General features: G+C 40.7%; 1 protein-coding gene across 1 annotated transcript; it reads left to right on the forward strand.

Annotated features, from left to right (window-relative positions):
- Positions 1-398: 398 nt before the first annotated feature.
- LOC106088348 (secretion-regulating guanine nucleotide exchange factor) lies at positions 399-17,007 on the forward strand. The gene is made up of 5 exons (XM_059366033.1): positions 399-534; positions 4,969-5,472; positions 10,814-11,065; positions 11,128-11,900; positions 16,718-17,007. Exons 2-5 carry the CDS (start codon positions 5,455-5,457, stop codon positions 16,809-16,811), a joined length of 1,137 nt encoding a protein of 378 aa, XP_059222016.1. The 5' UTR covers positions 399-534; positions 4,969-5,454; the 3' UTR covers positions 16,812-17,007.
- Positions 17,008-24,818: the final 7,811 nt, after the last annotated feature.

The following is a 24,818-nucleotide window of genomic DNA, read 5'->3' on the forward strand; positions in this document are numbered from 1 at the left end:
ATGAGCTTGATGAGGATCGCTGCCATATACAAGTGTGGGTAAAACAACACCAAGGCTCATGCGTGGCACGACAACCCAAACGACTACTACTTGAAACAAAACAGACATAACTGTTCACAGTGTAAAACATTTTTTCGTGGCCTTCTTTCTGTACGTTTGATTATAACAGTTAACAGCGCCATCTCTTGTGTTTTTCTTTTACTGCTGCATTGCAAACATATACATAGATTGAACGATAAGTAGTTTGTTAGCAAGTGCACGTTCTGCTCGACGCCTTCATTTAGGTGATTCCATTAAACAACATGCCTTAAGCGATAAAACATATGGTACAATAGCAACAACTTGCCGTAAACAGAAAACAGCTGATATGTTAATGTGTTTTATTTACTTCTTCATCACTTCGCATGCTTCTTTGGATTTTTTAAATTAATTTTAGACTTTTAGATAAGAACTTAAATATCTCAAAGATATCAAAGCTAAAAACTGTCGACATCACTATAGTTATTTACAAATGAAATGAAACATAGCTAAGAGGTAAGTAGTAAGTGAAGGTGAGAATAATTTACGCGCTAACATTTTGTCTTAAAGCTCGATAACCCCCTTGTTGTGGATGGTAAATTAAATATAATCTTAAGTTTTTATAGTGTTTTTTAATTTTGGTTTTTTTCAAATTCAGAAATCTTGTAGAGCTATAAATGTGTAGGTGGGTGCCATCCTCGGAGAAGGCTTTTTGATCTTTTTTTTACACTCCCAGACTGTTCGTGACCTTATTGATTATTATTACCCTTATAACTCATCTAATGGCAGAGAAGTAAGGGGAAATGAATCGACGCAGTGGGTGACGAACACACATGTAGCTCTGTGGAATAGCAAAGTGGTCGGTAGAACGACGACAATCCTATGGGGAGATCAGGATCGTGAGAAGACGAGGCTATTACTGAAAAGATCAGAATAGCTTTCGATATCCTAACGAGATACATAGGACTATTAGCCCACTTATGCAATTATCGGTTAGGCAAATGTGGGAAAGATGGTGAAACTTTCCAGCATTTCCTATGTCATTGCCGGCATTCACGGCTACAGACACCGGTACTGGACACTGGTGGGGATACAATACCAGACATAAACCGAAGTAGGGGCATGGTGTAGAAAAATCAAGGATTTGGAATTCCTGACTTCGATTTCCTTTTCGAGGTTACTATTTAGAATTTAGAATGCACAACAAGTCAATTACTGGCTTGATGTACGACTATAGCGGCATGGGATGGTTTAATATTCGTACCCTCTATTCTGAGCTTATTCTAACTCCGCTATAGTCTCCAAATCTAACTCCAGGAATTTGATGCTTCAATTGTTGGTTAGTGTCATGGGGTTCTTTGTTGCATACAGGGCTGATATTAAATATGGCATCGTCTAACATTGAGAGTTGCGCGTTTATTTTGCTACACTATCCAGATCTTAATTGGAACAGAATAGCTTTGGTTTTTCTAGGCAGATCTTTCTCGCCATCTGAAATGGGCGCAGGATGTCGACCAAGCACTTTTTTTGGGCTAGTACGATGGAGTCGTACACTGGCTACAGCATTCTGGTGAATATTCTGCAGGCGGGGTTGTAAGTGGATTGGTGAGTTGTTGTCGGATCGCGTTACAAAATATACAGATATTTATCCTAATATGTCTAGGAAGCGGTTCCAGCTTGGTGAGATTCGGAAATTCGGTTGATCTCTCTAATAACAGCTCGGAAGAAACTGTTCAGAGTGAAGCTTACGTTTTTAATTTTAAAGATCATGGTCTACTCGTGTAGATGGTCGATGTTTATCATTTGGAAGCAACCCGTGATGATTTGGAAGCAACCCGTGATTCTTAAAGTTGTGTTTTGACAGATCTGCAGGTTTCTCCACTGCGTATTGCTCACTCCTTTAGCCCATGGTGGCGCTGCGTAATTTATTATTGTTGTATCAGTTTGTTGTGTTCTATCTTTCTTCTGCTTGATTCTGTTGAGTGTCCAGATTCAGGAAATGTGACTAAGATGGGTTGCGTACAGAGGGATCTGGATCTGAGTTGAGTGGGTCTGGCTTGACAGTTAAACAGGTGACGTGTGTCGGGTGGTCCCTGGTCACAATCGGGACATACAACTTGCACGTCTGCATCAAACCGTGCTCTGTAAGAATTGAGGCGGCTGCATCTGCCGAAACGTAATTGAGCCAAAACTACTCTGGTTTTCCGGGGAAGGTCAATTTCTTCTGTGCCTGCATTAAACCGTTGGCTTTGTTGTAGGCACATCCACCCTCCTGCAGCGACAAAGAAGGAGATCTGGTAACTGACGCAGATAGCATGCTGAGGATATGGAAAGATCATTTTACCCAACTGCTAGTGTCCGACGTTGGCAGCGTAGATGACACCGCAGAACCAATCCCAGATGATGGTATATAAACCTCCTAGCCAGAATGAGGTCCAAGTATGAGTGACCCGAAAGCAGAAACCGACGGGTTACCCGCTGAACTATTTAAGACCGGAGGCGACACGCTTATAAGCCGCATCCATCAGCTTGTGTGCGCAATCTAGCTAGAAGAGCGCAGACCCGATGATTGGAACCTCAGCATACTATGTCCCGTACACAAGAAAGGAGACAAGACGGAATGTGCCGCCAACTACAGAAGAATAAGTCTCCTCCCAATCGCATACAAGATACCCTCGAGCGTAATATGTGAAATATTAAAACCTGAAGGCAATGAGATAATTGGGCCCTATCAATGCTGCTTTAGGTAAATCCACCAGATATTCACACTGCGCCAAATCCTGGAAAACACGCGGGAAGGACAAATCAACCCCTACCATCTTTTTGTTGACTATAAAACCGCTTTTGATACCCCTCTACGTTCAAAGGTATTTCAAGCCATACCGAGTTTGGTATCCCTAGATCCTTGCTGATGCATACGCGTTCCTCAGTAAGAATAGGAAAGAACCTCTTGGAACAATTTAATATCAAACGAGGTTTCAGACAAGGAAACACCCTATCGTGTGAGAGATCAATATCCAGCTGGAGAAGATTATACGAGATGCAGATGCGAATAGATATGGCACAATACTCACAAGAGAACACATGCTACTCGCCTATGCCGACGACATCGATATCTTAGTTCGGACACCGGAAGTGGCAACTGCAGCCTTTGAAAGAATCAAAAGAGTCAGTTAAAATGGACAGGGCAGTAAATGGAAATAAACGAAATGGATGGTATAGACTCCCAAAACGCCTTGTACAACCGATCAGATTAACAAAATGGAGAAAGTTGGAAACCACAACTTTGAGATAGTGAGTAACTTTATGTACCTCGGCACCGACGTAACCGAAACGAATGACACCACTTTTGAAATAAAACGAGGAATAATACTGGCAAACAAATGTTACTTTGGATTAAGTAAGCGGTTTAGAAACAAGGTCACTTATTGACAGACGAAGATTACACAAGACACTGATACTACCCGCGTTGTTATATGGTTCTGAGGCATTAGTACTTGTGAAAGCAGACGAGGCAGTGCTTGGAGTGTTTGAGAGAAAGGTTCTTCGTAAAATATATATGAACCGGTTTGCATTAATGGAGAATATAGGCGTCACATGAACCACGAGCTGTATGAGCTGTATGACGACGATAGCATAGTTACACGTATCAAAATACAACGCCTGCCTTGGCTAGGTCATATTGTCAAAATGGATCATGAAGCTCCTGCAAAGAAGTCTTTTAAAGGCGTTGTCCCAGGACTTATCCGACGGTGTTAGAATGGTGGCAATTCGTCACCTCGAGCGATAAACCCTTATAAAAGTGATAGGTTTTTTCCATGTAAGAGGACCTGAACTGGCATCATCTATCATCATAGGACCTAGCCCGTGACAGGTTTGGGACCTGTCCCATTTCCCTTAGGGAAATAATAAATTTTTTCCAATCGGTAATTTCTTTGAGCTGTCTTAACAGAAAAAAAATAATTATCGGTTTCAATCTCGAAATTAATTGATGCAATTAATTTTTTATTTGAAACTATTGAGTTGCCCAAAAAGTAATTGCGGATTTTTTATATAGTCGGCGTTGACAAATTTTTTCACAGCTTGTGACTCTGTAATTGCATTCTTTCTTCACTCTGTTATCAGCTGTTACTTTTAGCTTGCTTTAGAAAAAAGTTTAAAAAAAGTATATTTGATTAAAGTTCATTCCAAGCTTTATTAAAAATGCATTTACTTTCTTTTAAAAAATCCGCAATTACTTTTTGGGCAACCCAATACTTCAATCACGAAAATGGTAATATCAATTATCGTTTGTGAAAATAGCCTCTGGAGGCAGGGCTAAGCCACTTCCAGAATTTTAAAAACTACGTTGTATTCGAAAAATTTTTAATGTTTTGTGCTTCTCAAAGGATTTGATTCCACCCAAAAAATGGGCTGGTGTTGCTATGATTGGGATTTAATGAACGGAGATTTTTGTGCAGGAAAGGCAGAAAAGTCCTATTTGTTGGCGCGAGCCTTTAGGCACTCTTGGCTGAATAAGTGGGAAATTTCGCCTGTATAAGCAAGGGGACAATTGCCGCTATAAAAATTATCTGATGTTCTCACCGTGTTTAGCGTCACAGAGGGCATGTTAACCTCTACGCCAAGGTAACCTTCATGATGGCTGTTTACTTATATGTACTAAGTTCCATTAGGTTATTCCAGGCAGTGGAAACACAATGTTCAACTCCTTTAAACTACGCGCGAAAAAATTCCAAACTCAGTTTACCAAGTAACAAATTTGACCCCTAATGCATTTAAATATAGGTGTATGTAATCAATTTATATACACACAATTTTAAAACTATAAATTAGTTATTTAAATGTTTAGTGATGGCCGTCCCTTAGAACACTCCTTCCATTGACATCATTATTTTCACATTTTACTCCAATCCCAGTGCAATTCTAAACAGTCGAATTCTTTTCTTTCAGAATATACCAACACCTAAAAATATAAATTACCGCAGTAACTAGCAACTCCGCCCATGAGAATGCAGCAGAGAGCAGTGTTGGAGCAGAATATTTTATTTAAAAAGCCAAGGCACACAATGACATCCTGCAGTTGCACGACACCCGTCGCATGAAAAACAAGTCAAGTTCGAACAAAAACACGAAAAGAAAATTAAACCTGAGAAAATTTTAAATGGGTTTAGAAAACCCCCAACAACAAAGTCATACCAAAAATAATATAAAACGGAAATTACCACAATTTAATGCTAACAACAATAGTCGGCAAGTGCAAGTGTAAAAAATCTGAAGAAGGAAAACCGGCAACTGGTGGTTGCAATAGCAAATTCTGATTTCGTAAAAAAGGGTTGAATTTTTTGCTATTTACTTGTGTGCGAACTTTTTGTGCATGTTAGCTGCATTGGAAGAATACTTTGATAGCACGCAAACCATTGAACAAAAATCCAGGATATGTCCGTTTATGCATGGGTAAGTTGAAACAATTAAACAAGACCTAATGCAATTCTATGGCCAATAATGGCCGAAACACACAGGTAAATTATAAGACAGTGAAGTTATATGCATTCTTACAAAAGAAGAAGTCAATCTCTTTTGCCTTTTATGTAAAGGATTTTGTATATTAGGGGTATTGGGGAAAGCAATCTTCATAACCCAACAGAAGCTCCACAATAATGCTTAAAAAGCTTGGAAGGGAATAGTTAAAATAATTATCACTTCAAACTTAAAAGTAAATTACTTTCGACATTTCTGTTATTTAAAAAAAAGTAAAATAAAAAGACGTTAAGTTCGGCCGGACCGAACTTTGGATATCCACCACCTCGGGTATATATGTAAACCACCTTTCGTCATAATCCGGTGAAAAATGCATAATTTATGCCCCCATAGCAGTTATAACGAAATATGGTCCGATTTAAACCAAATTCGACATGGACGTTGCGTGATCTAATAAGTACAAGTCATTGTTCATTGTCATTGTCATTGTTGTAAAGGGTGATTTTTTTGAGGTTAGGATTTTCATGCATTAGTATTTGACAGATCACGTGGGATTTCAGACATGGTGTCAAAGAGAAAGATGCTCAGTATGCTTTGACATTTCATCATGAATAGACTTACTAACGAGCAACGCTTGCAAATCATTGAATTTTATTACCAAAATCAGTGTTCGGTTCGAAATGTGTTCAAGTTTTGACAAATTTTGTTCAGCGATGAGCCATATACAAATATAGCTCGAGCGGAACCATATACGACACGGATGTTGAAAAGCCTCGCATAAGTCAACATGTCAAATTTCAGCGAAATTGGATTACAAATGTGCCTTTGATGTGGCCAAGACTTTAAATCGATAGATTGGTCTATATGGCAGCTATATCCAAATCTGAACCGATCTGGGCCAAATTGAGGAAGGATGTTAAAGGGCCTAACACAACTCACTGTCCCAAATTTCGGCAAAATCGGAAAACAAATGCGCCTTTTATGGGCCCAAAACCCTAAATCGAGAGATCGGTCTATATGGCAGCAATATCAAAATCTGGTCCGATTTGGGCCAAATTGAAGAAGAAGGTTGAAGGGCTTAACACAACTCACTGTCCCAAATTTCGGCGAAGTCGGACAATAAATGCGCCTTTTATAGGCCCAAAACTTTAAGTCGAGAGATCGGTCTATATGGCAGCTATATCCAAATCTGGACCGATTTGGGCCAAATTGAAGAGGGTTATCAAAGGGCCTAATACAACTCATTGTCCCAAATTTCGGCGAAATCGGACAATAAATGCGCCTTTTATAGGCCCAAAACCTTAAATCGAGAGATCGGTATATATGACAGCTATATCCAAATCTGGACCGATATGAGCCAAATTGAAGAAGAATGTTAAAGGGCTTAACACAACTCATTGTCCCAAATTTCGGCGAAATCGAAAAATAAATGCGCCTTTTATAGGCCCAAAACCTTAAATCGAGAGATCGGTCTATATGACAGCTATATCCAAATCTGGACCGATATGAGCCAAATTGAAGAAGAATGTTAAAGGGCTTAACACATCTCACTGTCCCAAATTTCGGCGAAATCGGACAATTAATGCGCCTTTTATAGGCCCAAAACCTTAAATCGAGAGATTGTTCTATATGGCAGCTATATCCAAATCTGGACCGATTTGGGCCAAATTGAAGAGGGTTATCAAAGGGCCTAATACAACTCATTGTCCCAAATTTCGGCGAAATCGGAAAATAAATGCGCCTTTTATAGGCCCAAAACCTTAAATCGAGAGATCGGTATATATGACAGCTATATCCAAATCTGGACCGATATGAGCCAAATTGAAGAAGAATGTGAAAGGGCTTAACACAACTCATTGTCCCAAATTTCGGCGAAATTGGAAAATAAATGCGCCTTTTATATTGAAGGGCCTAAGACAACTCATTGACCCAAATTTCAGCAAAATCGGATAAAAAATGTGTATTTTATGGATCTAAGACCCCAAATCGGCGGATCGGTCTATATGGGGGCGATATCAAGATATAGTCCGATATAGCCCATCTTCGAACTTAACCTGCTTATGGACAAAAAAAAAAAAAGAATCTGTGCAAAGTTTCTGCTCAATATCTCAATTTTTAAAGACTGTAGCGTGATTTCATCAGACAGACGGACGGACATGGCTAGTTCGTCTTAGATTTTTACGCTGATCAAGAATATATATACTTAATAGGGTTGCAAATGGATATTTCGATGTGTTGCAAACGAATATACCCCCATCCTTCGGTGGTGGCTATAAAAACAAGTAAGAGCGTGCTAAGTTCGGCCGGGCCGAATCTTATATACCCTCCACCATGGACCGCATTTGTCGAGTTCTTTGCGCGATATCTCTTTTTAGGGAAATAAAGAATTATAGATAAGAATTGTTATGCTATTGGAGATATATCAAGTTATAGTCCAATTCGGATCATAAGTGGATTGAATGTTGAAGGCCTTAGTAGAAGTTGTTTTATATTTCAGTCCATTCGGATAAGAATTGCGCCTTGTAGGAGCTCAAGAAGCAGAATCGGAGCTGTATCAGAATAAAGATCGATTAAGACCGCTGTACAAAATTTCAGCAAAATCGGGTAAGAATTGCGCCCTCTAGAGACTTAAGAAGAAGATAGCAGCTATATCAAGTTATAGACCGATTTGAACCATACTTAACACAGTTGTTGGAAGTCATAATAAACAACTTCATGCATAATTTCATATCGGAGAAGAAGTGCGACCTCCAATGGCTCAAGAAGTCATGACCCAAGATCGGTTTACATGGCAGCTATTTCAGGTTATAGACTGATTTCAACTATACTCAGTACAGTTGTTGGAAGTGATACCAAATTGATCTGTTTGATTATGTTGAGTGTCAAGATCCAAGAACTCTGCGACTAAGATGGGGTGCGTATAGAGGGATCTGGGTCTGGGTCGAGTGGGTCTGGGTAGGCAATTAAACAGGTGACATGTATCATGTGGTCCCTGGTCACAATCGGAATATACATCTTGCACGTCGGCATCAATCCTTGCTCAGTAGGAATTGAGTCGGCTGTATCTGCCGGGACGTAATTGAGCCAGAATTACTCTGGGAGGTCAATTTCTTCGGATGCAATGGGAGCCGGTCTTTCTCCAAGGACGACATTCACCCGGAAGCTATTTACCGCATTAGCTACCGTGTCTGCATGAATGTTGGCTAGACGCCCTTGATAAGCCGCTTGATTTAGAGGTTCTCTCTTGTAGCGCTGAACCTCACGCTCTAGATCATGTACCTTAAGACTTCTGGGCGGTGGATATCTATTCACAAGTTGATGATTTGGATGGCCACTGCGATAACAGCCCAGATCCGTGTCTTCGCACGGATTGGATTTTTGTCCACTGATGGAGGTGGTGTCCACGTGAGAAATGAGGAGACAGCCCACCGCAGTTCTGAATATTATTCCACTACATGTCACAGATCTGACGACACCGCACTGGCCCTGCATAACTTACCACTTACCTGTCTTCACGTCTACCGGGGTTCGAGAGTGACTTAACAGTAAACCACAGCTTGCCTAAATTGGTTCCTAAGTTACAATGCTCCAAGTGTTTCACCCACAAATTCCACTTATATTCGTTGATTACCCTGTTTATTTCCAGATTCAGACCGCTGATTCTGGGGTTAGTGGAGTCCGTGCTATGAATGTCATTACTCTCGTCTACGAGTACCACTGCCTTGTCGGAAAAATTGGGCCGCACTTGGGGCCGTTCTCCTTATACCAGGACAGCCTGGTATAAAGAGAACGGCTGCTGCGTTAATGATGCTTCGGAATTTCCACTAGCTATTGTGACTTGACTTGTAGTGCTCGGTGAGTTGTTGAGAATTCATAAACCAAAGATCATAGACCACCCTGATCTTTCTCAACCTCGCGCTTTACATCATGAAGATCTAGCAACAATGTCGCTGGCGATGGTTTCGTGTCCATAGGTTACAACTAAGCGACAATTTTTAAGTCAACAGAGTGTCCTTTTCTGCTTCCCAATGCTATAGGTCATTGGTTTGAGGATTTTGAGGACCACAAATTGCAGTAGCATGTTCGGAAAACTTTACAAGGCTGTCCAACTGAAGTATGACAAAACGGAATCTTTACGCTAACGATTTTAACATTCAGCTGTCGGCATACGTCCGCTGTTCATGGAGTAAATAATAAGCTAAAAGATTTTGTGGGATTTCTTTGGCTCCCTGTTCGACTCTACTGTGCTTGGCATTTTCCTAAATTCCACATCGCGGTCCAACGCTACAGTCCCTTCGTGGAAGTATATGTCGGCGACCCGGCATGGGATAACTTTGAGCACCACACGGTCTGGAATCTTCGGCTCTTATCTGTGTGGTGTTCATCGTTATCATAGGTTGCGGATAGTGGAATGCTCCATATAGAGAAGGTGGCATCAGCTTTTGCTTAAATGCCTATGATGCTCCAAATGACAAGGTGAATCCGCGACTGCCGTTGCAACTACTCCGTATGGAGCATTCCACTGTCCGCAACCTGTGGGGGCGAACGGTAGGTCGCAGTTAAGCTTTTCGTGACAGCAATGAGCATCAAACAGATTTGACCTCAATGTTCCAGCCTGTGTGGTGCTCACAGCTATCCCATGGCGGGCTGCGCTACGATGGCGGTATACAGACATTGTTGAACTCTATCTCGGCAGTTGCAGGCTTGACTGCTGCCCTCATACATTCAATATAGAATTGTTTGGCTTGTACAGCATGAAAATATGTACTAAGAAATCAGTGGATGCGAGGCCACGTCGTATGCGATCCTGACGTGACAACTGTGCAAGTTGCAGCTGTTAGTGAGCTATGTCTCTGGCGACCATTTTAAAGCTTCTACTCATAAAGTCCTCGATTTTTTCGACCTTGCCCCATAGACTATTGCATTTAAATAGTAAGGTCCAGACACCGGTTTCACCCCACCATCCCGACCAATGATAAATGCAGTTCAAAGACTCTATCGTGTCAATCTGCTTCTTCCCTTCAATATTGAATTGAGCCTTTAAGGCAATCATTTTGTGACCCACGTTTTAAAATTTTTTACATTAAAATCCACTTACGCAAAATATCCATAGCATTTGCAATGCAAATTAATTTAATGGGTAATAAACTTTACACTCGAACTTGTCATGTTCGGAAAATGGACGCACTTTAACTGTGTGCTATACTGGCCAATGCATGTGGTCTAAGTGAGTGGATGAACTACTCAATTACAATATGACTTCCTTTTGGGTTACATTTTGTTTTTCCCATTTTATTTATGGCTTTTCTTTTTGCAGGGCGCCAATTCGCATGGCCAACTTGGCCTTGGTCATGAATCGGAAATGTGCACGACACCGCAGCGATTAAGGAAATGCTCATTCACACCGTTAAGTGTACGCTCGATTAGGGGTGGCGGAGGCCATGTTTTGGTTTTGGATGCATGTGGGCAAGTCCATGCATGCGGCTGGAATAATCGTGGTCAACTGGGCCTAGATTCAATAAGGGAATGTGTCAACGAATTCAAAGTGATACCGGGAAAGTTTTTCGAGGTAAGTTGAAGACATTTTACGGCTAGTGAGGGATGCTCTAATAATTCATATCAAACTTTCAGGATGTTCCCGTGGATATTATTGCCTGCGGCTGGGACATATCTGGTTGTATAACAATGTCTCGTAAGTTATACGTTTGGGGTTCAAATGCCTTTCAACAATTGGGCATTTGTCAACGCGGTTTCACCTCAATTCGTAAACCTTTTCATATGCAATTACCTCGCAATGATACTCCCGTGCGCATTAGCTTTGGTATGCGCCACACTGCAGTTTTAACGGACGACTCAAAAATATACATTTATGGACGCCTAAGAACTTCTGATAATTGCCCAGAAGAGCTGAATATTGTCAAAATTAGTCAATGTGCAATGATAGCAAAACTCTTGCCACGCTTGAGTTCCGAATTGCGTATTCAGAACATTTCGAGTGGTCAAAATCATTTGATGATGCACCTAGCACCCGCAGAAGATCAGGCAGAGAATAATGCCCCATCGAGGAGAATTCTTGTAATGGGTGATAATAAATTTGGCCAATGTAATGCCTTTCAGTTCGATGAGGAAATTGTACAAATTGCCACGGGTTGGACGCATAATGCGGTAATGCTGAAAGATTTACGTATTTTGATGTGGGGCCGTAATTGCTATGGCCAGTTAGGTCTGGGTGCATATACTGAAAACCATCCAACACCCATGGAACTGAAGTTGTCTAGTGCCTTATTACCCAAAGAGATACACATGGGCTCGGAGCATGGCCTATTAATGACCAAAGATGGTGATATTCTAACATGGGGTTGGAATGAGCATGGAAATTGTGGGAATGATTCAACGAGTAATCAGTAAGTAATGCCTGAATATATTTGTCAAGTTTAATGTAAGACAGTGTAAGCCTTATAACCATTTTTAAGAGGGAAGAACAAAAAATTTAATGAAATGGGACACGATTTGGCATATATTTCGAGTAAAAATTAATACCCATAAGAAAAAAAAATAAAAACAAAAAAGGTTCTTAATATTATACAAAAAAGTCCCGAGCTGGCGCGGAGGGGGTCGAGAAGGGGTGCATCTGAAAGGGAAAGTCCCCAAGTTTGATTCTCTCTCCAGTCCGTTGCCATCATGCTCTGGTCTAGGGGAAGGGGTCTTCGCAGTCGAGAGCTTCTTTTCTAACGACCGCTTACTTGTTTCTAAGCAACGTAGTTTTTTCCAGTGACGAGATTCATTTTCACATTTCCGGCTGTGGCTACAAGCAAAACATGTGTTATTGGAGTGGTGGAAATCCGTGTGAACTTCTCCAGAAGCCACTTCATTGTGAACGAGTTACTGTCTGATGTGGGACTGGCAGTAGCTTCGGCTACGAGGTCTGACCGAAGTCCTTAATCTGATGCCACGGGAGTCAAAAGCCCCTGAGATTTCGAAACCAACCTGACTATGCTGAGAGCCCAGTGGGGAGTAACGTGGTTTCTGTGGTTTGGACCCAAACCGCAGGTGGAACGCCAGCTCGATATGGAGTTGCATTGCAACCGGGTGCGGTGACCCATCGATCGGAAGGAGTTTTAGATAGTGCTCCGCCCCTAACCAAGGGGGAGAAAAAACGTCTAGACATTGTGGGGTGGAATTGGTACGCATACATAGCCTTGGCTTTATGTGGGAGCGTTGGTAGACGCATTGTTGTTGTTGTAGCAGTGTATTGTACACTGAGGCGGCAGCTCAGCAATCCGGTACGTACAACTGGCTGCCATGGGATTGGTAGTTGTTTTTGTTCTGGCAGTGTGTTGTACACTCAGTCGGCAGCCCTTACCGATGAAAAACTCCATTGGGCCAATCCGGAACTTAAAACCGGCTATCATGGGATTGAAACGCATTGTATTAACCCGGGATTAAGAGCCCTGCAGGGTTGAGCCAACACGCCAGATGCCTGCATTAAACACCATGGAGACATGTCTGGTGTGCGATGTCGGTATTCGAATAATTGGTAACGCGCAGTTGCCGTTATTGCAGCTTGTAACAGAAATATGATGAAGTTTTTTTTTCTTCCAAGGCTCGAAGAAATGAATATTTGAAATTCCTGGTTTATGTCGATCGGCACGGACCATAGCACACCTCGCAACGCCACTGCCATGTTCAAATGGGAGCTAACCTTTGCTGCAGCAAGATAATGATCTGAATCTATGTTCGAACCACGATGAAGGCAGCTTACGAGCTAGCCAGGAATGGGTCGCAGATAAGTGCTGATCATACCACTTAGTCGGTGAGCTCACCCCTAGACGTGTTCCTTGGTTGGATAGACTATTTTTACACGTAACTGGGGTGTGAGGTGATGCTGTAGGTTACAATATGCCAAAAGCCCTATGGTTGTGTGTTTCACGGAAAAAGAATGTCCATCGTTGTCGTGTGCTTTGATCTCCCTACCCCTTTTCATTCACCGTATTGTGGCGAATCTCGGTCTGTATTCCTCCTATTTTTCTCTAATCTAACCTTACCGGTTGAACTGTGGATGTGATTTGACACGGTCACCCATACCATATTTTGAAGATACCCTTCCCAAAATCCATTTAAGTTTTAACAACAGTGTTCTTCGGGCTCCGAGCTGAAGAACAGCTATCACAATTTACCATGGACTAAGTTATAAATGTCATCCGTGGCGGCAAGTCTTTCAAGGCGTTGTGCCCCGACGGAATCTCTACACTGATGCTGAAGAATCTGAATCAACCCCGAGCCGAGTACCTTGCAACCGTCCACAACCTGTCTTTGAACACTCTTATAGTACCCGGTATCTGTAAGATGGGCAGTGATCCCGCTACTGTAGCCTGGAAAGGACTCGAGTAAGGGGAAGTTGTACAGACCGATCTCCCTACTCTCATCAGTAGCCAAGACGCTTGAAGGACTACTCCTCCTCGTTGAAGAATTTTCATTTGCCGAGCAACAGCTTGGATTTCGAAGACTGCATAGCACAACAGCTGCTTTGCACGCCATCACTTCACACATTTGCCGTAGCTTCAATCAGTCCAGGCCATGTGATAGGACGGTCCTTAGGTACTGGACCTATATAAGGCATTCGACACGGTCAGCCATGCCAAACTATTTGAAGACATCGCCAATACGTCCCTCCAGCCAGGTCTGACTCGCTGGGTAGCGAACTATCTGTGTGGTTGCCAGTCATTTGTGGAATTTAGGGATAAGAAATCGAAACACAGCGAAATCCCCACCACAATGAGGAAGGACCTTCTTTTTATTGCCAAGTTCAGACGGCTTACCACAGAGCGACACCACTTAGAGAAGTTTGCATGGTTGATTACATAAAGTAAATACCTCACCCTTCGGCATGGGATAACTATTAGCAGTACACAGTCTGCAACTTTGAATTTTTTTATGTTAGTGTGGTGTTCGTCGTTATCACAAGTATCTTAGCTGGAAGGTACCAGGCGCTTCCACAGTTTGCTGATAGTGGAATGCTCCATACGGAGTAGCTGTAACTGCAGTCGCGGACAGACAATCGGCGGAATAGAGCGGAGAGTCTCAGGGAGGGCTGAGCGGCCCCAGCTTTTGTTTAAATGCCCTTGATGCTCGATATGACAAGACGAGTTATTGGCGACTTTAAATAACCGATGGCCCACGGCGATCTGTTCTTCGGACAGGAACGAGCTTGGTCACCTATAGATGTTTGATGAGAATCGCTACCTCCACATGCAAATGTGGCTACGACACGACGATGGCATAAGTTTCGTCAGCACCGACGAAAATTTTTCTAGTATTCTCGCTGATATTTGAACCTAGGCGAACATGCTAACTTCTGATCTACGGTGGCAAATAAAATCAGATTTAGCGCCTATCCAAGAAGAAACCAAAATCGACACTCGCCCTTAAAGTTATGAAAAAGGTACACAATGACTCCTTATCCACATTGTGGGTCAGAAAATCCCAACAATCAAAAATAAAAAATGACTTTATAAATTCAGAATTTTTCAAATTTTGTTTGTTACTTATTTTTAATTTATAAGTATACCGATCGACTCAGAATCACTTTCTGATTCGATTTAGCCATGTCCGTCTGTGAGTCCATGTATTCTTGTAATCAAACTGCAGGTCGTATTTGTGGTCCGATTGTCACGAAATTTTGTACATGTCACTTTTTTGGGCCCAAGCACAAACGCTATTGATTTTGAAAAAAATCGGTTCAGATTTAGATATAGCTTCCATATATATCTTTCATCCGATGTGGCTTTTTAAGGCTGTAGAAGTCACAATTTTCGCCCAATCTTTACAAAATTTAGCATTGGGTATTTTATTTGAGGTCTACATATGTGTGCAAAATTTCATAAAAATCGGTTGAAATTTAGATATAGCTCCCACATATATCTTTCAAACGATATGGACTTTTATGGACTGTAGAAACCACAGTTTTAGTCCGATCTTTAAAATATTTTGCGCGAGATGTTTTATTCGACGTCCTAATATGTGTGGAAAATTTCATGAAAATCGGTCCAGATTTAGATATAGCTCCCACATATGTCTTTCATCCGATATGGCCGTTTAAGGCTGTAAAAGCCACAATTTTTTACCTATCTCTAAAAAATTTGGCATGGGGTGTTTTATTTGATGTCTCCATATGTGTGCAAAATTTCATAAAAATCGGTAAAGATTTAGATATAGCTTCCATATATATGTTTCGCCCGATTTGCACTTAAATGACCGTAGTAGCTACAATTTTCAACCGATCTGCACAAAATTTGGCACACACCGTTTTGTTACTGATCTTAACATATCTGAAAAATTTCATAAAAATCGGTTCAGATTAAGATATAGCTCGCATATATATCTTTCATCCGATTTGGCCTTTTAAGGCTGTAGAAGCCACAATTTTGGTCCGATCTTTACAAAATTTGGCGTGGAGTCGTTTTTGTGAAGTCTCAATGTATGTGCAAAATTTCATAAAAATCGGTTCAGATTTAGATATAGCTCGCATATATAGCTTTTATCCGATTTGGCCTTTTAAGGCTGTAGAAGCCACAATTTTGGTCCGATCTTTACAAAATTTTGCATGAGGTGCTTTATTTGACTTCTTCATATCTGTGCATAATTTCATAAAAATCGGTATAGATTTAGATATAGATTCCATATATATCGTTCATCCGTTATGGACTTTTAAGGCTGTAGAATCAACAATTTTCGTCCCATTTTGCATGAGACGTTTAAATTGACGTCTAAATACGTGCGCAAAATTTCATTTAAATCAGTCCTAATTTTAAATATAGCTCCAATGTGTGTATTTCATCCGATATGGACTTTTAAGGCAGTAAAGTCCACAATTTTGGTCACATCTCTACAATATTGGGCGTGAGATGGTTTCTTTATTTCCCCATATATGTCATTAAAATTGGCACAGGTTTCGATATAAATCCCATATAATCTTTTATCCGATGGTAGGAAAATCTTTTGTCCTATGGTAGGAAAATCTTACAAGGTTCTAAATTGCTATTTCATAAGTTCTAAATATAAAAAGTACTACATGAACGAGGTGGTGTAGGGTATTATATAGTCGGCACCGCCCGTCTTTTGCCTTTCCTTACTGGTTTTACTCTGTCTTAATTTGTTTTGAAATGAGAATATATTTTATAAAAATAGTATATAAAAAAATTTAATTTTTTTTTCATTACAGATCAAAGCCCAGTATGGTTGACCTGCCTACTTCATGCAAAATGGCTGGAGTGGGTGCTGGCTTTTGTTTCGTCATTTGTGATAGTACTAATTAAAAGCAGAAGATGACCATTTGTATATTTTCGTAACCAAGCTTTATAATTCTATAGAAATATTTGCGTATTTCTTACCCTCGTGTTTGTCTATTTGTAAGATATTACAACAATATCTTTCTTAACTCCTAACAACTTATGCTGTAATTAAAATTGTTAATGTATTCATAAGCACAATAAAACGCAACTATATATTTATTTTTATATGTACGCTGGAAAAGTTAAAATTATTGTGATTTATTTATAATTCTTGGTTAGAAAGATACATTTTGAGAAATGTTTGGATTTAAGGTTGTAAGTCCACTATCGACTTCTTAAGCATACTACCTCTGATCCCTGGAAGGTCCTAGATAGTAAACAGCTATATGTTTGCAGGTTAAAGGGCGCTTTATACCTAATCTTCAGTTAAAATAGAATATGTTTCTACCAAACGAGTTTTCAGACAAAAATGACATGCTATGGTATTTAACAAACACCTCAGCACACGTGTTGGTTCTTTTTTCCTTATGGGAGAGGCACATCCCAGAGTGCCTTCTCCGCACACTTCTGGTCCGTGCCGGTATTGAAAAGAACCCCGGACTCTGGTTCGGTTCGGTTTGCAAAAATGGGACAGTGTCGATGAATTGAAGCGGTGCATGGATTAGGTGCTTTTCCGATCTTGCTCTGGCCTTACGTCACTACGAGAGAAACATAGACAGCATTGGGTCACAAGCATCGTCGTCGTCATCATCGCATTCTGCGTCCTCGTCGTCGGACAATGTGACCTCTCCGACCTCTCCCGTGTTGGCAATATACGCAACAGCAGCACCCCAGCCACAACATTGCCGGGAAGTGTACGTTTCTTGCAATTGTCTGCGGGGCAAGATCGACGAGATAGTGAATTTTCCAGGAGACAAAGCTGAGCAACACCTGCAGCCTGCACAGTGGTTACGGAAACAATGTGCTACGTAGGGATCGCTTAAGGAATGGAAATGGGGTATTGGCTTTTGTGATACTCCGTTCCGTGCAGTAAAGATCCATCTCACCTGCGCCTGGCGCTAGTGACCCCAACACGGAGTGTATAGAGATAACATTCGGTACTGCCGAAAGAGCTATACGTGTGCATACCGCCGGTTGGTAGTTGTGACCCGGTTTATGGCTAAGCTTACAAGCCCGACATAAGTGGGCCAGTAGTCTGCCCATAATCGTCTGGTACTAGGAGACATTAATGTGCAACACATTTCATGGCATTTTCCCCTAAGTAACGACCAGTGGGACAAAACTTTGGCAGAGCAGTTTGAAGGCTACACATGTTGCACAGAGAATAAGGACGCCGTGGTAAATGGTCATTTCTTTTGGGATCAGACCACTTCCTCATTATTCTCACCATCGAAAGACCACCCGACTTCCTAACCTCTGAGCGCCGGACGTTTATCCAACAGAGGAAGGCCGATAGCGTCGGTCGGCTTCAGAGAGAACAACAATCGCCGCTTCAGTGCACAGACACTCCCCTCGAATGTGCTAGTTGCCGAGAGGAAATTCCGAGACATCATTAAACCGCTCGCTTTGTACCAGCCGGTCGAATATCCCAAGATCGGGCCAATTTCCCGGCACAGGCAATGGTAATCGCAGGCGAGCGTGATTCATTGCACGGACCCCACTAATCCCAGAATCAGCGAGCTGAATCTGAAAATAAACTGGTAGTGAACGAACATAAGCGGAATTTGTGGCTGGACCACTTTAAGCAATGTAACTAAGACACCGGTTTAGGCAAGCTGTGGTCTACTGTTAAGTCACTCTCGAACCTCGGTAGACGAGATGACACGATCTCTTTCTCTCTTTGACACGATCACTTTTGGCGATGTAGCTGTGATTGATCTGAAGATATGCGCTAGGTTGTTCAAACGCCAATTTATTGTGCATCCCGAGAGTGACAGGGCTAAGAGGAGAGCCATTCGTGGTCTCCGAGCCGATAGACAGCCATCACAATTTACCGTGGGCGAAGTAACGAATGTCATCCGTGGCGCCAAATCATCCAAGGCGTTAGGCCCCGACGGAATCTCTGCACTGATGCTGAAGAATCTGGATGTACCTGGAGTTGAGTACCTTACGACTGTCCTCAACCTGTCTTTGAACACTCTTATAGTACCCGATGCCTGCAAGATGGGCAGTGATCCCGCCACGGAAAACTGTAAAAGACCCGAGTAAGGGGGAGTCGTACAGATAGATCTCCCTTCTCTTCTCTGCACTGATGCTGAAGAATCTGGATGTACCTGGAGTCGAGTACCTTACGACTGTCCTCAACCTGTATTTGACCACTCTTATAGTACCCGATGCCTGGAAGATGGGCAGAGTGATCCCTCCACGGAAAACTGTAAAAGACCCGAGTAAGGGGGAGTCGTACAGATAGATCTCCCTTCTCTCACCAGTAGCCAAGACACTTGAGGGACTACTCCTCTCAAGTCTCGTTGTAGAATTTGCATTCACCAGGCATGGATTTCGAAGACTGCATAGCACAACAACTGATTTGCATGCCATCACCTCATACATTTGCCGTGGCGTCAATCAGCCCAGGCCATTGACCTTGCCCGGCAAACCAGAGTAGCTCCGGCTTAATTACGTTCTGGCAGATGCAGCCGCCTCAACTCCTACGGAGCAAGGATTGATATCGACGTGCAAGATGTATGTCCCGATTGTGACGACTAACCTTCTTAGTCGCAGTGTTCCTGGATTTTAATACTCAACAGAATCAAGCAGACGAAAGTTATTACACAACACATTGCTACAACAACAGCAAGTAATCCCATGACAACCGGTTGTACGTACCGGATTGACCCGATGAAGTCCTTCATCGGCAAGGACTTCATCGACAACAACAATATGGAATGCTAGCTGTAGCTGTAACTGCAGTCGCGAACAATCAGCGGTACTGAGTGTCTACGATGCTTGATATGACAAGGCGAGTTATTGGCGCCTTTAAGTAACCAATGGCCAACCTGTTCCCACGGCGATGGGTCCTTTGGACCGAAACGAGCTTGCTCACTCACAGGAGCTTGACGAGGATCGCTACCTCCACATTAAAGTGTAGTTACAACAACATTCATCTACAAAATGAAAAGCTATTACAGCAAACTGAGCCTGTTTAAAATAACGCCTTACACTCTAACCAAACAGTAGCCCGGTACGGAATGGCTATAAACACCATACGTGTAGAACTCTATGCTCCAATTTGTGTGGTGTTCAGCGTTGTTACGAGAAGCTCAGCTAAGAGCTGCCGGGCGCGACCCCAGGATGCAGTTAGTGGATTGCTTCATACGGAGTAGCTGCAAATCCAGGCGCGGACAATCAGCGGTATCGAGTGGTGAAACTTAGAAAGCGGCACCATCTCTTGCTTGAATACTGAGTGCCTATACGCTCCATATGACAGGGCGAGCTATTGCCGCCGTTAAATAAGCAATTACCATCACGTTATCGCGGCGATCGGTCCTATGAACCGGAAAAAGCTTGCTCACTTATACGGGCTTGACGAACATCGCTATTTCCACATGTAAATATGTGGCTACTAAAACAAAAACATCAGACAACTTGGCTTTCTTGTTGTGTGTTTGTTGCCAGCACATTACCGCGGCGATCAATCCTATGAAGTGTAACAAGCTTAATCATCTATAGAAGCTTGACGAGGAACGCTACCTCTCCACATACATAAATATGTAGCTTTTACAAATTCAGACATTTTGGCCTTCTTGTCGTCAGTTTGTTAATTTTTATGATTTTATGGCAAAATTATAATTAGAAATCTTACCTTAAAAAGAAGGCCCCGAACGAACGTTGTTGAAGGGTATCGAGTTTTAAATACTTTTGTGGGAAACTTATCACAATTTGCACTTTTCTTTCACACTTAAATAAATAACTAATATGGCTGGCCGGCAAACTCCAATTTTTCTGTATAACATTTGTGTACAAGCACTTTAATGGATAGGGTTGCCATTACAGTTAGAAATTACCCGAGAAAGATCAGTCGAATTTCTAACGGAATACTTATAGAATACTTATGAGCAATTTACATGATACATCAAAATGTCATAATCATAATAAGTACGTGTTTTTTTTTCATTTCTTTGTTTCTTAACTTTTTCCGCATATATTTTGTCACTTCAACATCTGTCATGTGCGTTGAATGAGTTATCAAGTGTCATCAATTATTAAAATTATCTAATATGGTCTACATTTTTTAGAATAAATATTTATCACACAATTGGCACATGGCTAAATAATAGAAGGTCACGTCACAAACAAAAAGTCAAAGGGTTCCATAAACATTGGGGATGTCAAAATAAGCCTATTAAAAATATCGCAAATAGAAAAAACGTTAATAAAGAATGTATCTAAAAAGAGAATAAGTTGACATCCGCAATGGCAAGGGCAAATATTGCAAATAAAATATTTCAAAAATTTAATGTTCGCTGATCGCTCTCCGCAACCTTATTCGTGGTGATTTCGATAGTCCAAAATAATGTAGCATTTTTGCGACATGTCACACTGAAATCGAAATTTTGCGTTCGTATGACCAGAAAATTTTAAACCCACTACCGGGAGTTGTTTTCGTATGTAATGGTGTTGCTTACAGAGAGTGCAAAAAAGTTGCATTTGTCAATAGCACGTTTAAACTCCGTTACGCTTAAGGTATCTCGTCAGCAGGGAAAAGAGTTGATCGAGCCATTATATCCGGATTTAAAGAGCAGTGTAAACGTGGTTTTTTATTGAAATTTTTACGATCTGTATTTAACTAAATCCAAAAACCAATCCTGTCCGTTTAGACTGCAAAAATGTGGTATTTCCTAATACCTCTTTCACATTGAATTTTTTATGATCTGGATTTAACATGATCCGAAAATAAATCCTTTCCGTTTACACTGCGTTTTTGGTGATTTAAGCGACATACACAAGCGTACATGCGTATACATGAATGTGCATATCACACACAACCATACACAATTCTTGAAAACAGTTGCATATTTTGGTACTTTTATCGATTATGCAGCCATGAAATCGGGTTTATATGAGATTTAAAATATAAATCCTGTTGGTAAAACCTGCAAAACTAACAAAGGATTTAGCACTTAAATTTCGAAAAGCCCATAAATCTGGATTTAGTGGCCAATATTAACGTACTTTTATTAATTTTGCAGGGATATCAAACTCAGAGATGGCTTGAAATACCTTTGAACGTATACAGGATGCACGGACAAGGTGAGGCCATGCGAACCACAGAGTAAAATTTTTGTTTTCATTTTGCAATAAATCTAAATGTCAAAGGCTTGATAACACAGCTATGATTTTTTCTAAAATCCTTTAATCCGATACTCCACACGTAAGCAATAAAACAGCGTTATAATGATGAAAATACAAATATCAAACACATTTGAAGAAGATAAGATGCAAAACAACGTTTATGTCTAAAACGTCATTGACATTTCAATTTACTGCATTTGCCACTCAAGGTAATTTCGTTGGGGGTAGATTTTTGTTGTTGTGCTAATGACCCTCCTTTTAATTTACCATGGAACGTATAGGGCTATCGAAAACGACATTGTAATCAACAAAAAGATGAGAAGTGTTGATTTGTTCTTCCCGGGTCTTCTCCAGGAATTGGCCAGGATTTACCAGGTCTAAAGCTGAATTATTTGAAAGGTTGTCTCATGACAACATAAAAACTATATGGTGATATTTCCATACCATTAAGCTGATCGACATTTTACCAACACAAACAAAGAAATGTGTATGCGTGTGTGTGCACGTGTGCAGAAAGTGTGCGTACGTGAGCAGAGTATAAGCTAGAAAGAAGATAACAACAAAGAGAATACAAATAAAAATCTGACATCTTAATACCGTCAAATCTGACTGGTTATTAACAGCTGTTCGCGTGGGACCAGATTTTTAAATCCGGCTTGTCCATAATCAAGGATTGGTTCTGTGGTAAACTCTTCGCCGCCATCGTCGGACATAAGCAGTTGGGTAAAATGTTCTTTTCATATCCTCAGCAAGCTATCAGTGTCAGTTACCAGATTTCCCTGCAAAAGGATGTGACTGCATCACCGGTTTAATGTTTAATTCTTTGGTAGAATTTCCGGACTTCATTCTGATTCCTGTATATCTCAATTCCCTCAGAACCACATATTTGCATTTTCTCTTTCTTTCTGCGGAATAGACGTTTCTCCTCTCTCCATTTCTCCCAATATCTCTACTTCATTACTAATGATTGCAGGGTTGTTCTGTATGCCGCATTCTTGGCTTCAGTAGCTTTTCGACACTCATGGTGGTACCATGGGTTACTTAAGGGAGGCTTCCTGTACTCAAGTACGGATTTGGCTGCATTTTCCATGAAGTGGGCAATGGTTTGCCACATCGCCATTATATCATAAAAACATGGAGTCAGTACTAGGCTATAAGAAGAACAAGCGGACCATTCAACTTGATCGTAGATAGCATGACATAATTACCAGGTAGTGTACCGTAAACAGCTGAGTACAATGTTTTCTCGCGAAGTGCACCAGCTGTCAACGAGATTTGGTTGTGTGCGTGTATTATAGTTAAGAACCATACAGACAAACAACGAAAAATGGTACTAACGAGTAACATACTCAAAATCAGAGTTGCACTAATTACTGATTTTGACGGATAGTGCACTCAATATTTTGTTGTTGGGCTACTGCCACTACCTGTAAATGAATATATCTTGTTAAATAGTTTGGTTATACCATCATACATGGCTGAATTAAAGGTTGTCGCATTCGTACAACCACATAAAAATCATATGGTAAAATCGTCATCTTGTCATCAAGCTGATCAACGTTTTGGTAACATGAGCAGAGGCTTTGCGAGAAAAAATGTAACAACAAAGAGAATGCAAACAAAAATCTGATATCTTAAAGGTTAAACGAACTGAGCTTTGGTTTTGAGCGTCGTGTTGCAAAAATGCAACTCTACATACAAATTCCACAACAGCAATGCGTCAAAGTTAAAATAAATGATCAACTTTGACGCTTGAAACCGAGCGTCATTCGGTGTTGCCACACTTGAAGTAGTGTTTTTGGTCGTCAAAGTTAAAAATTGTTTAATTTTACAAGTTGCTGTTTTAACATTTGTTTACATAGTTGCATTTTTCAACGCGACGCTTTTCAACACGCTCATTCGGTTTAAGGCTCTATCACACTACATGTTCTTGTCTAATGACATGTCATTTTTTATGTTTCATTGGTATTTCATTATTTGTGTCAAAATTGCCAATTTACACATGATTCATAATTTTTGTAATCACTCTAGTATGGTATTTTTGTATTACATAACCTAAAAATGTGAGCAAAAGCTGATTTTTGTATGGCTACAAATTGTTAAAGTTGTGAAAAAATTTAATTTGGGGCATGGTACAATTAAGAGGTAGGGTCATTAGCACAACAACAAATCTCTACCCCAAAGAAACAACCTTGAGTGGTGAATGCCGTAAATTGAAATGTCAACGTGGTTTTAGAAATAAACTTTGCTTAACAACTTTTCTTCTTCAAATGTGATTTATTTTTGTATTTCCATCACTATAACACTGTTTTGTGGCTTATGTGTGGAATATTGGATCAAATAGAACATCCCCTCGAGATTTTAGAAAAAAAAAATTACAGCTGTGTTATCAAGCCTTTCAGATTTAGATTTACTACAAAAACAAAAATAAAAAAATTGTGCTCAGCTGTTCGCATGACATCACCTTATAAGTACATCCTGAATTTGGGGTTACTTTCATTCAACTTATTGGGTTGCCCAAAAAGTAATTGCGGATTTTTCATATAGTCGGCGTTGACAAATTTTTTCACAGCTTGTGACTCTGTAATTGCATTTTTTCTTCTGTCAGTTATCAACTGTTACTTTTATCTTGCTTTAGAAAAAAAGTGTAAAAAAGTATATTTGATTAAAGTTCATTCTAAGTTTTATTAAAAATGCATTTACTTTCTTTTAAAAAATCCGCAATTACTTTTTGGGCAA

The sequence above is a fragment of the Stomoxys calcitrans genome, chromosome 3, assembly GCF_963082655.1.
Source record: "Stomoxys calcitrans chromosome 3, idStoCalc2.1, whole genome shotgun sequence".
NCBI lineage: Eukaryota > Metazoa > Arthropoda > Insecta > Diptera > Muscidae > Stomoxys > Stomoxys calcitrans.

Coding starts and splice junctions, on each gene's coding strand:
- LOC106088348 (XM_059366033.1), top strand. Junction 11,066..11,127: donor TACCGGGAAAGTTTTTCGAG/GTAAGTTGAAGA, acceptor TCAAACTTTCAG/GATGTTCCCGTGGATATTAT. Junction 11,901..16,717: donor AATGATTCAACGAGTAATCA/GTAAGTAATGCC, acceptor TTTTCATTACAG/ATCAAAGCCCAGTATGGTTG.